A 13,384-nucleotide genomic window follows, 5' to 3' on the forward strand; every position below is an offset into this window, starting at 1 on the left:
CCACCACAGAGAGTTGGGAGAAAGTATAGCCAGTGTAGAAAAGGGTGGCTAGGAAAGTAGTGTCTCACATTGGAGAGCCAGGTCTCAGTAAATGTCAGGAGATGGAAAAAGTGAGAAAGAGGTTTAAGATGAAAGGAAGTTTATTACTGATGGAGCATTCCAGAGGGCACAGAGGAAGGGGTAGATCTAGCTTGGGACACTTGGGGGAGAAGGAATAGAGGTGGATGGGAATAAGGGAGAGGACAACAAGGCTTGGGAACAGGATTTATTCATTTCTAGCCTGAGTTCAGGCTAATACCAGGATGGAAAGAGTATGTGGTGTTGGAATTAGCAAATCATTAAGGAATGAGTCTGGGCTCATTTAGGTATCTGTGCATGGGAAGAAGTCCTTAAGGTAGGCAGGTGATTAGACCGTTCAAAGTCTTCCCTTGAGATCAAAGTGTTGTTTGGAGGTCAGGCTGTGGAATCTGGCAGCCCAGTTGAAAGGCTGGAGATGGCAGTGAGAGAAGGGTTCTTTGCTATAGAGGTTGGAGTTACCAAATGAGGAAGCTCATCTTTAAAGGATGGTAAGTAGTTATATATAGGCTTTCCACGGTGTAGGCCTGGAGGGCCTCGGAAACCACTAGAGGAAGATGATCTTCGGAGGGCAAAAGGTGGCAGTGTCACTGGTAGTGGCTTGCGTCTGTGAGATCTGTACTGTCCCAGGACGTCCACAATCCTTCCAGATGGAGGGGAGGCAAAGCTTTTCAACCTGCCCAGGAACCCTAGACATAAATCTTGGAAGTTTATCTGCCTCCTGACTCCACTTCTGGAGGCATCTGGGGTGACCCTGGGAGAAGCTGCCAATTGTGCCCAAGGTGGGGGTCCAGAGTAAGGATGTGGTGCTGTTCTGTCTTTCTGCCGAGTAGAATGGTTCTCCAGACGTCTGGGTTGCCAAGGGGAGAAGTTAGATATCTGGGAAGGGTGGTGGTGGTGTCCTGTACTTTTGTATCCTCGGAGGGTGCTGGGGAGGCCATAGAAGCAATCAAGTTATAGAGGGACTGGTGGTAGTAGTGTCTGTGTTCCAAATCTTCGAGGAGAGAGGAATGGTGGCGCCGGTGTCTCTGTGGCCTCCAACCTCCAAAGCCGATGTTGGTGACTTTTAACTTTTCACAGGAGGAAGGTGGTCTCCCAGGCTCAGGATGTGGCAGCATCGTGGTCTCCCGAGGCTTAGGCAGGGTCTGGTGTAGTGCAAGTTGACCCTGGAGGAAGCCAGTCATCGAGGGTTGGGCAGTGGTGGTGGTGCCGGTGGCGGCCGTGGGGGGGGCCGTGGGGGTGGGGGTGGCTGTGGTGGTAGTGGTGGAGGTGGCGGTGGCAGCGGCAGAGGCAGCCAGTTGCTGTTGAATGAAGTTAAAAGGGTGAAAGATAGAGTCGTGTTTTCCCCTTCTATTGGATAGTGCCACGCGAGAAGGCCCGACCCAGACAGGCGAGCCGTGGTGGTGTTGGGATCTCCTGTGTCTGGGAGGTGGAAGTGTCACGTCTTTCTGCCAGCGAGATCCCAATTGTCCCCAGAGTGGGCAAGAGATATCAGTGTTAGGTTGCTGCTTCTGGGGTTGAAAAGCAGCGCCGTAGCAGCCCTGGGGCTCACGGGCCACATTTGGAGCTTTCCAGGTGGCCTTCCGAGACCGAAGGCGGAGGTCTTGGACTGGAGGTGGCCCCATCTTGCCCACCCACCCCTTAGGAGGGTACTGGCGAGACCTGAAAGGAAACGAGAGGCTCTGGAGGCGGGAAGTGCTGTTGGTGAGTTCTTGCGTGGTGGGAGGTAGTGCTACTGGACTCCCGTGTGACCACATGGCGGCCCGGGGATGCAGCATAGGTACTGGGGGTGCGATGCGGCGGTTTCAAGTCCACCCTTTTCTCCGGCGGAAGCGTGAGCCAGAGGGGATGGAAGGAGCAGAAGGTGGCAGTGTTCCGGCCTCAGCTGGAGAGGCCCCAGTTGCCACCAAAAGTTTGTCTTCAGAGGTGGGAGGTGATGGTAACGAATTGCATACAGAATAAATGTAAAGAGAACAAATACAAATGCGAAATAGTTAAATACAAGGTGGATTGGGTAGGAGCCACTAGCAATAGCGGGGGTTATCAGGAAAGGCTTTCATGCACAAAGTGGGCCTTGAGCTGCCTGGGGAGGGACAAAATGCAATTCTCTAAGGTGGAGGTAATGAAGAAATGCATTCCAGACGCGGGGTAAAAACAGGGGAAACTGGAGGTACATTTTTAGGTAGCAGGGAAAGAAAGAAGGTCAGTTTGGATCACAAGAGTATTAAAGGGCTGGTAATGTCTAATGAGACATATAAAGATAGGATAAGGCAGGATTGCAAAGAGCAAACAAGGCCAGAGCTGACATTTTTTTTCCTATAAGGAAGCGCTGGAGTTTATGAGTCAGGGGAACACATAGATTTTCACTTAAGGAAAGTCACTTTGGCAGCAGCGTGGAGGATTGATAGAGTGGGGAGAGAATTAAGGCAGGGAGACCAATTGGGAAACCCTTGTTCACTGCAAGATAACCCCCTAGATTATTTCTAGGGGAGAGGCAGTGACTGCTGTGGTGCAATGAAGGTTGCAACCTGGCAACTGATGACATATTTGAGGTGACAATAATAAGGATGTTAGGAATGTGGGAGACCGAAATAGAATGGTGGCGACTTCAACAGAAATAGCTAAGTATATTAGAGGCTTAAATTGGAGGTGGGGGTCAGATGATGAATTTCTGTTCTGGAATTCTATTGAATTTAAGATGTCTATGGGACATACAATTAGAAACCTCCAATAGGCAGTTAGTGATATGAGTCTAGAGAGAGACTAGGGCTAGATGTAGAGATGTGGGAGTCATCTGCATAGAAATAAGAAAAAGCATGAGAGCTGATTAGGTTACTGAGAGATTGTGTGAAGAGGGAAAGGGAAAGAGGGCCTGGGACCAAGAGAGCCTTTCATTATAAAGGGCATAATTTGGTTGATGAACCTGCAAAGGACTGAGAAGGAGCAGTGAGACAGGTAGAAAAAGAGCAGGGAGGAAGGAGTGTCACAAGAACTCAGATGAGAGATTGTCCAGGAAGAGGGTCACATTCAGTAGATGACTGAGGACAAAGCTTGAGAATAATCCAGCAGATATGACAATTAGTGCTCTCTGAAAAGAGCAGTTTGGGTTGAATGAGGTTGGAAAGCAGATTGCAAAAAGCTGAGGAATGAATGAGAGAAGAGGACATAGAAACAGCAAGAGTAGACGGCTTTTCCTAGGAGTTTGGCTCAGAAAGGGAGGAGAGATATAGGATGATGGCTTGAAATTGGATCTGTTGAAGCGTTTTTTGTTTCTTTTTTAAGGTTGGGGGAAATTGCCATACTTCTAGGCAGTACATAAGAAGAGTAGGAGGGAGAGATAGAAGATTAGAGAAAGGATGACAGAGGCCTCATTCCTCTGGAGATGAAAGAAGAGGATGGGTTCTAGGGCACAGGGAGAGGGGGTTGCCTTGGCAAAGAAAAAGTCCAAATCACTGTCAGAACTGAAGAAAAGGATAGGGCAACTAGGTGGTGTAGGGGGTAGAGCTCCAGTCTTGGAGTCAGGAGGACCTGAGTTCAAATCTGACCTCAGACACTTAACACTTACTAGCTGTGTGACCCTAGGCAAGTCACTTAACCCCAATCGCCAAAACAAAACAGAACGAAAAAAAACTGGAGGAAAGGAGGAGAGATAAGAGATGATGTTAAAAGGTTTTAAGATAAAGAAAAAAGAGAAGAGGTAACTCATATCAGACGACACTAATTTTTTTCAGTAGTTTAAGAGGAGATATCCTCAGATTGAGGAGGAGGAATAAGGGAAGGTGTGGGAAGTTTGATGACAGAAGAGGTTTGGAATCACTTCTGAGGGGAATGAGGTAGGGAATCAATTATAGACCAATAAAAAGATTGCCTTGCCTACTTGAAACTGCATGCCATGAATGTATGCTGTGGTGGTAACTTCTTCAGCTTGGAGCAGCAGCATCTCAAGTAGGGAGGAGAGGAGGTAGTGGATCATAGGAAAAATCCAGGGCTTGGTTTTGGCAAGGGATGAGCAACATCAAGGGGGCAAGGGCCTCAGTAGAGGGCAGCGTAGAGCAGAACTGGGTTGAAAATTAGAAAGGGGGGTAAAGGGAAGCCAGAGCAGGAATAATGACCTGAGAAAGTATTGAGGGATGAAGGGAATGGAGGTCTGGGAGAGTGCAAATGATGGGTTTAGGAGGGGTGAGACATGGAGAAAGGTGGAACGATACTAGGTTACGGTCAAATAAGAAAATGCTCTATTTATTGCTTTGAGGGGGATTATTGAGAGGGACAGTTAGAAACCAATCCTAGTTCTGCTCTTCTCTAGGATAGACATCCCCAGTCCATTCAACCATCTTACCTAAATTGTGGTGACTAGAAAGGGCAGCATACATTGGGACTGTCACCTACCTAGCTCTGGAAATAAAGTCTCTCTTAACACGACCTAACTTGTCTTTCTTAGCTGCTAGCTTATGTTGATGGTCCATTTTTAGCTTGCAACTCATTAAAGCTCCAGATGTTTCTCACAGGAACTTTTTTTCTAGACACACCTCCCCACTCCCATCCTGTAGGTAGCTGGGTAGCACAATGGATAGAACCCTGGGTCTGAAATTAGGAAGACCTGAGTTCAAATCTGGCTACAGACACTTACTAGCTGTATGACCTTGGGAAAAACACTTAACCCTATTTGCCTCATCCGCCCTCAGTCTCCTCAACTGTAAAATTGGGATAAAAATAGAACCTATTTCCAGGGCTATTGTGAGGACCAAATGAGATAATGTTTATAAAGTTTTTAGCACTTTACATAGTAGGCACTTATTTCTTTCCTTCCCTACCCTGTGCTGCCACATTTTATTATTTGAACTCGTGTAGGCCTTTGGACAAAGGCCTTGTTTCTAAGTATCAACGTACCTTGACTTGATGAAATTTGAATCTTCAAAAAATAAATGAAGCAGATGCCACCTGGGTGAGAGAAAAAAGAAGGGCAGACTGATCACTTGAGGTATTTTGTAAAATGTGTGATAGACCCATGAGGCTCTTTCAAGTATATCTCTAACCTTCTTCCCAGGTAGTACACCTCAGAATCTCAGACTGGGAAAAGACCTCAAAGTTCATTTAAACTCATTAAGACCAGACCCCAAATCCCTTCTGTAACATCCCTGATAAATTGTCATTCAACAGCCACTTGAAAACTTCTTTCCTAAAAGGGATGGGGAGCTCACTTCTTTCAACAATCCATGCCACTTTGGGATAGCACCAGTGGTTAGGAAATATTTTCTTACTTCAACCTGCATCTGCCCTTTCGCAACTTCTATCCATAACTCCTAGTTCTGTCCCCAGGGACCCTTGAAATACTTGAAGACACATCAGTAGCCTCTCTAAGTCATCTCTTCCCCAACTAAACACCTCTGAGTTCCTTCATGCAATTCTTTGGTGTGATCTCCTGTCCACTCCATTCTGGTCATCCTCTTTTGGATACTCTGCAGTTTGTGAATCTCCCTCATAAAATGTAATCTCTGTCCCTTATATACCAAAATATTTATAGTAGTCCTTTCTATAGAAACAAAAAAAAAACTACCTCTGTAAACAAAGTGGGTGCCCATTAATCAGAAGAGTGGTTAAATAAATAGTGGCCTGTAATGAAATATTGTACTGGAAGAAACAATGAATGCGAGAAATTCAGGGAAACATGGAAAGACCTGCATGAACTGATGTAGAGTAAAGCAAGCAGAACCAGTAGGACAACATTCACAATGAGTACCATAAAGTAAATGTTAACATTACTCAAATGCAGGTAAGCTCCAGTTAACTGTATTGACTGGTCTTGGTTCAGAAGAGCAGATGATGATGAGAAACATATTTCCCTCCTCTCAGGGAAAAAAAAATCTCTTTGTGATAGATGACTTAAACGAACATCCCAAGACCCTGTTGGTGATCACCATTCCACCAAAATTGTTCTCTCCAAAGTTACCAATGATCACCTATTTGCCAAACCAATGGCCTTCTCTCAATCCTCATTCTCCTTGACCTCTCTGCAATCTTTGACACCATTAATCCCTCTCTCTTCCTTGATGCTTTTCTCTAGGTTTTTGGAACACCACCCTCTTCTGGTTCTCTTATTTTGCTGGATCCTCTTCCAGATCACACCCTCTAACTTGTAGGTGTCCCATGGGGGCTCTATCCTGGGCCCTCCTCTCTTCTCCCTCTATATTGCTTCTCTTGGCTATCTCATCATCCCCCATGGATTTAATTACCATCTCTATGCTAATGATTTTCAGATCTAGCTATGTTACCCCAATGTCACTGCTGATCTCCAATCCAATTGCCATTTCAAAAATCTTGAACTGCTTTTCCAGTACTCAATATGTCCAAAATAGGACTTTCTTTCCCCTTAAGCTCTCTCCCCCACTACCCACACACAACTTACCTATTACTGTCAAGGACAACACCATTCTCCCAGTCCCTTATGCTTCCTCGATATCTCTCCCCTGCTATACCCAATCTGTTGACAAGGCCTGTCAATTTCACCTTTGCAGTATCTCTGAAATATGTCCCCTTCTCTCCTCTGACATTGCCCCTATCCTGGGGCGGGCCCTCCTCACCTCATGCCTGGACTATTGCAATGACCTGTCAGTGGGTCTGCCAGACTCAAGTTACTCTTCTCTCAATCTCCATTCAACCAAGCGCTTAGTGATTTTCCAAAAGTGCAACTCTGACCATGTCACTCCCCCTGCTCAATAAACTCCAGTGGCTTCCTGTCACCTCCCAGATCAAATACAAAATGTTCTGCTTGGTATTCAAGTCCTTTCATAACCTAGCACTCCCCACCCCCCACTTTCCAGTCTTTTTACACCTCATTCCTTACTATGTTTTCTTCAATCCAGTGATACTGGCCTCCTCGCTGGTCCACAAATCGGACATTCCATTTCTCCATTCTGGGCATTTTCTCTGGCTGTCCACCCACGCTTGGCATGCTCTGCATCCTCATTTCCCCCTACTGACTCCCATGGCTTCCTTCAAGTCCCAGCTAAAATTCCATCTTCTACAGGAAGTCTTCTCCAACCTCTCTTAGTTCTAGTGCCTTCTGGCTATAAAAATGTGCATTTGACCCAGCAATAGCACTTCTAGGGCTATATCCCAAAGAGATCATACAAATGGGAAAAGGACCCACATGCACAAAAATATTCATAGCAGCTCTTTCTGTGGTGGCCAAAAATTGGAAATTGAGAGGATGATGCCCATCAATTGGGGAATGGCTGAACAAGTTGTGGCATATGAATGTAATGGAATATACTATTGTGCTATAAGAAATGATAAACAGGATGACTTCAGAAAAACCTGGAAGACTTGTATGGTCTGATGCTGAGTGAAGTGAGCAGAACCAAGAGAACATTGTACACAATAACAGCCATATTGTGCAATGACTAATATTGATAAACTTAACCCTTCCCAGCAATACAAGGATCTAAGACATCTCCAAAGGCCTCATGATGGAAAATGCTATCCACATCCAAAGAAAGAACTATGGAATTTGAATGTAGATCAAAGCATACTATTTGCTAATTTTTTTCTCTTCTGTTGAGTTTTGTTTTTTCTTTCTGGCGGTTCCTCCTATTGGTTCTAATTCTTACTTACAATATCACTAATGTGAAAATATATTTAATAGGAATGTATGTGTATAGCCTGTATCAGATTGTACACCATCTTAGGGAAGGTGGTGGGGAGGAAGGGGGAGAAAAATTCTAAACTCAAAAGCATATGGAAGTGATAGTTGATAAATCAAAATAAATTAATTTAAAAAAATTTAAAAAGGTGAAATATAAAAAAAAAATAAAATTGTGCTTCTACAAAAAAAAATTCTAGTGCCTTCCCCCATTAATTATTTCCTGTATTTAGCATGTTTGTACATATTTATTTGATTGTTGACTCTCCCATCAAATTGTGAGCTTCTTGAGATCACAAACTGTCTTTTGACTCTTTTTGTATCTCCAGCACTTGGTAGAGACTGTTCTGGAAGAGCAGATGGGCACAGCAAGCAGACAGACACCAGCCTGTCTTTCCCCGTTGGCAGTGTAAGCAAGTGCTGAGAATGTCTTCTCTCATTTCTTCTTTCCATATGAAAATGATTTTTTTCCTCTTGTGTTCTCCATCTATTACATAGATTTTTCCCTGTGCAATGGCATTTTTTGTTATTATTAAACCTTATTCATTTAGAAAGTGTCCATTCAGGGGCAGCTAAGTGGTGTAGTGAAAAGAGTACCAGCCCTGGAGACAGGGGGACCTGAGTTCAAATCCAGTCTCAGACACTTGAAACTTACTAGCTGAGTGACCCTAGGCAGGTCACTTAACCCCAACTGCCTTGCAAATAAAAAGAAAAAGAAAGTGTCCATTGTCTATTATTTTGCCGAAGTTGGCCACATGCAGCTCTTAGGACATTTCATAATTCACAGAATATATAAGCTAGCAGCTCTCAATCCTGATTTGGCAGTCAATGATAATGGTATCAAATTTAAATAGATGCAGCTCTCTGCTTGTTGCATAATGATTTAGAAGACTACAAATTAACATTATCTATGTTGTGTTGTAATTTCGCTTATTTTATTAAACATTTCCTGATTATATTTTAATCTGGTTCTGACTACACTTGGGAGTTTTTCAGGTCATTTGCAATAGCCGTGAGTTAGGCGCCTCTGCTAGGAGGTCATATTTTAAAAGCAACTGATGTTGCGTGGTTCATGGCTAAACTTCAAGAGCAGAATTGGGATGAAACCTGGGACTTTCAGTCTGTCCCTCATATCCCAAACCTGCCTTTCCTTTCTATTGGTAAGTTACCTAGTATGGTTCCCATGGCAAGTCCCTGAGGTTAAGCAATTCCCTCACCTCAATTCCTCTTCTCCAGAGAGAGTAAAGAAAGATAAATGAGGAAGAATAGACCAGAGGTGAAAGTCCTGTCCCAGCTGACTCAGGAGGCAGGGAAAGGGTAGTCTGAATATTTTTTACCTTGCCCATTTCTGGTTGGGAGGGGCAGGAGCAAAGAAAGCACAGACTGCAGTCTACTGGAATGACATCTAAAGGAGGGAGGCTACAGAAATATGGTCACAAAAAAGAGCCTCTTGCTTTAGCTTTTCCATAGCCCTAAGAAGATGGTAGGTTACTGTAGTTGAAAACTAGACAAAGCATTCCAACGAAGGGGACCACTGGACAATTTCTTTGAAATGTTGCTATGTAGAATAAGCCATGTGGCTGCAAAGAAAGTTGATTGCCTGTTTAATATCAACACAGCACAAGGCCTGGAATATAGTAGGTGCTTAATAAATGTTGATTGATTGATTGATTGCTAGAAATTGAGGGAAGGAATTTCCTAGACAAGCAAAGTAGGAAAAGCCATAGAGATGTCCATACTTTAATACTCTTGAACAGGGGTGGAGAGTCAGTTTTTCTCTTTATCTCAAATTAATTCTGAAGTTGGGTCCCTAAAAGGTTTCTTCATGCCTTTTTCTTTTTAAACCAACCTCACAGAAAATCTTTTTCAGGCTGGTTTTTGGTGTATCATGCCACCTGGTGGGCAAAATCATGAAGTACACTCTCTTTCTGGTTAATGGTAAAGTGACAACTGCAGTCTTTTGAAAAGCAAGATGAGTTAGTGCAATTATTTCATTAACATACTTCACTATATCTGGCCACTGGACCCAGATGGCTCCAGAGGAGAAAGTGAGGCTGGTGACTTTGCACAGCCCTGCCTCACTTGGCATTACCTTCTTGATGTAATGGTCCTCTTGGAGAATGAAGGACAAACAACAAACAAGTTAGTGTAAGTTGCTATGAGGACTGTGGCATCTCATGTGTCATCTGAGAAATCAAGTGCTCCTGTGTCAGATAACAGAAAACAGCAACAAAACCCCACTCTAATACTTCCCTTCACTTGGTTGCTTCCTTATTAAATTTAATATGTACAATTTTTGTTTCTTCTAATAATTATTAAATAGTAGAAAATGGACAATCACAATTCTTTTTATGCTGTTTTGTTTAATTCATGTTTTTGATTGGCATTTTCACGCTTTAGTGACTCTTCATATACTTGAATGCCTATCTTGGGCAAGGAGAGTTGAAAATGAAGTACGTTAATGAAATAATTGCTACTACTGGTTCCATAGACAGCCTGATCTGGCCCATTCCTATATATGATCTGACCTGGTTTGTTACTTTTATGCTAAAGTTCCTAACCCAGCTCCCTTCTCAGCTTGCTGGACAAAATGATAATATTGAAGAAGATTTGCTAGAAATGTAGCTAGTTCTGGGAACCACTTTTGAGTTTGACTAAAAATTGCTATATAATGCTATAATCTCAAAATGTCCATATTCTAGAAACTAGTGGATTGCTAAACCCCAAACCCATAGGTATGAGGAACCTGTGATTGGATCAATATTTCCAGAGTCCCTCCACCCTACCCCTACCCTCATTATATAGGCCGAGTTAGTTCTTTCCCCAAAGGCCAGAGAGCCAAGACTTAACATATGTTGCTTTTGATGGGACTCCCTGATTGCCTCAGATCACATTGGCTTGGCTTCCAAATCAGTTGCCCAGTGTCACACAGCTAGAATCCAAACTTAAATCTTACTGACTCCAAATCCAGTGCTCTATTCAAGATGTCATCTTTTTATAGATCCTTAATGTCAGAATTATATAATGTCAGAGTTGAAAGAGGCTTTAGAAATCATCTAATCCAACTGGTTCATTTTACATATGAAGAAACTGAGGCTCAGAAAGAGGAAATGAGTTGTTACCATGAGGCTAGAAAGTGAAAGAGCCAGGATTCAGACCTAGGACTTTCTCCAAATATAAGGCGCCTTCTACTTCAAGCATGCAATGGTACGACATTCCAATGATTGGACGTCAGAAGTGAAATTTTGGGACTTTTCTTTTTACTCCGTTTTCAAGTTAATTTAAAAAAACCATTTATTAAATGCCTATTGTGTTCAAGACGAATGATGATATGGGATACCAGATAGAGGGCCAAACTTGGAGTCAGGAAGACCTAGTTTCAAGTCAAGTCCTGCCTTGGATACACTCTTGCTATGGGTCCCTGGGCAAGTCACTGTTCCTCTTGATGCCCCCATGCAGCTCCCCTCCAAGACTGTGAGTTACAGATGGCTTGCTGAGCTTCCTTTTCTGTGGAGAGTTTCTTCACCAGAAGTTCCCTACACTGATAAAAAATCACAAGTCCTAATAGAAAATAAAACCCCCAACAATGAAGATGGCGAGGCACTGCAGATACAAATATGAAAAATAACTTGTCTCCTCAACTTCTAATGAAATGTTTACCACTATTATGTACTAATGAGTGATAATTCTATAGGAAGACCAAAGGAGACTGTGTCAAGTAATGAATTTAAGAATTAAAATAATAGGGCAGTTAGATGGCACAGTGGATAGAGCACCGGCCCTGGATTCAGGAGGACCTGAGTTCAAATCCGGTCTCAGACACATAACACTTACTAGCTGTGTGACCCTGGGCAAGTCACTTAACCCCGTTGCCTAACCAAAAAAAAAAGAATTAAAATAATAACATGAAAATCCAAGGTGCATCAAATGAGATTCATAGAATTTAAGAGTTGGAAGGAACTTCAAAGACCATTCAGTCTATCCCATACCTGAATCCCCCCAACAATATACTCCCTACAGATTGTCATTGAGCCAGTGCTGAAAATCTTCACTGATGGAGAGCTCATTACCTCCTGAGGGAATCTTTTCCATTTTTTGGGCAGCTTTCATCGTTTTTGCTTAAATAATACTGAAATCTGACTCCTTAAATCATACTGAAATCCTACTATCTGTACCTACTACTCTTTGCTCCTATTTCTGCCCTCTGACACCAAGAAAAACAAGTCCTATCTCTTTGTCACATGACAACCCTTCACAAAGTTTAGGTTAGTTATCATATCTCTGCTAAGCCTTCTCATCTCCAGATTGTTCATCCGTGGTTCTTTCAACTGTATCACTCACGGACTGGTGTCTAGTGTTCTCCTTACTTTTTTGACCCACAATGGACACCTTAGAACTTTTCGACGTCCTTCCTAAAACATATAAACAATTCTCCTACAACTGGATGCAACACTCCAGCTTATCTGGGGCTGATGGCTAAGCTAGATTGATCACTGCCCGATCATAGGCAGTTGCAAAATTGCCTGTCTGTGCAATGGCAAAGAAGTCCAAAGGGCACAGACACCCGTCATGGTAACGTAAAACCCATGCTAAAAGGGATGAGAATTGCTTGATCCTCTGAAATACATAATGAAGACAATACATTTTCTGTGGACCAGCTCACAAGGTGAACATTTTTCAATTAGTCAAGACTGGAAAAGAATAAGTTATTGAACACTTACCCCAGAGTAGCAAGCCCTGACTTCTAGCCATGGCTGTTCTTGACTGTTTACTAATAAGAAAGAGGAAACTAGCTGCCCATCCTCTTATCATCTGAGGTTTTTCAAGCAGCCTGGAAGGCCATGTTTTCTTGGTATAGTTGAAGTAGCTTTGTTACTTGAGTTGGGAAACATCACATGATTTGATATTCAGAGAAATTACCCATTCCAGAAAGGGGCCATGAGCATCATAATAATATTCATCCAAAAGCATTTTCTGTAAGTGCCTGGTTATACTGAAAGGACCAATTTGGATGAATATTAGTTTCTCTCAAAAAGATATTTTCAAAGCCTAGATTTATCTTTTCCTGTGAGGAAACTCCGGTCTTTGCAACTCCATCCAATAGCAGCTGATAATCATAGGCAGTTGTCTAGAAGCACATACAGGTTAAATGATTTGTCCATGGCCAAATGACTTATATTTGTCTGCTACAGGTCCTGAACCTTATTTTTCTGACCCCAAAGCTGGTCTTCTATCCATTCCACACCTTTCAATTACCACATCAAAGCGCCATGCAATAAATGAAAAGAGCAGATATATAATAAGGGTTTTTGCAGAGATAATGTTCGAAAAGTGCTCTATAAATTTTAAAGCACTATGTATAAATTGGTTCTGATTATTATTATATGAGTACTTTATTATTTATAATTTATAATTTGCTATTTTTATTTTGTCCTAACTAATCACCCCCAAAAGAAAAGTGCCCTATAAAAGGTAGCATGTCTTGATGGACAGGGGACCAGTTTCTGAGTCATAAACACTGAGTTCAAGTTCTGCTCCTAATGTACTGCCTCTGTGAGCATGGGCAAGTCACTTTACCTATTTTTGCCCCCATGTAACTCTCTAACACAATCAGTTGTTGCTGAATGGAGTTTCCAAACCAGGCATCCCCTACACAGCTTAAGGCAA

The 13,384-nt window shown here is 42.8% G+C and overlaps 1 protein-coding gene across 1 annotated transcript in view; it reads right to left on the reverse strand.

Moving 5' to 3' along the window:
- Positions 1 to 12,472, reverse strand: part of LOC114035216 (adhesion G protein-coupled receptor E2-like) — a 40,409-nt gene extending 27,937 nt beyond the window's left edge. The window contains exons 1-2 of the mRNA XM_027851288.1: positions 12,439 to 12,472; positions 4,966 to 5,016 (exon numbers count right to left, since the gene is read on the reverse strand). Coding sequence (XP_027707089.1) covers positions 4,966 to 5,016; positions 12,439 to 12,469 — 82 coding nt within the window. The 5' untranslated portion in view covers positions 12,470 to 12,472. The remainder of the gene's footprint in view (positions 1 to 4,965; positions 5,017 to 12,438) is intronic.
- Between the last annotated feature and the right edge of the window lie 912 nt (positions 12,473 to 13,384).

This window comes from Vombatus ursinus, unplaced genomic scaffold (assembly GCF_900497805.2).
Source record: "Vombatus ursinus unplaced genomic scaffold, bare-nosed wombat genome assembly UNPS02009173.1, whole genome shotgun sequence".
Lineage (NCBI taxonomy): Eukaryota > Metazoa > Chordata > Mammalia > Diprotodontia > Vombatidae > Vombatus > Vombatus ursinus.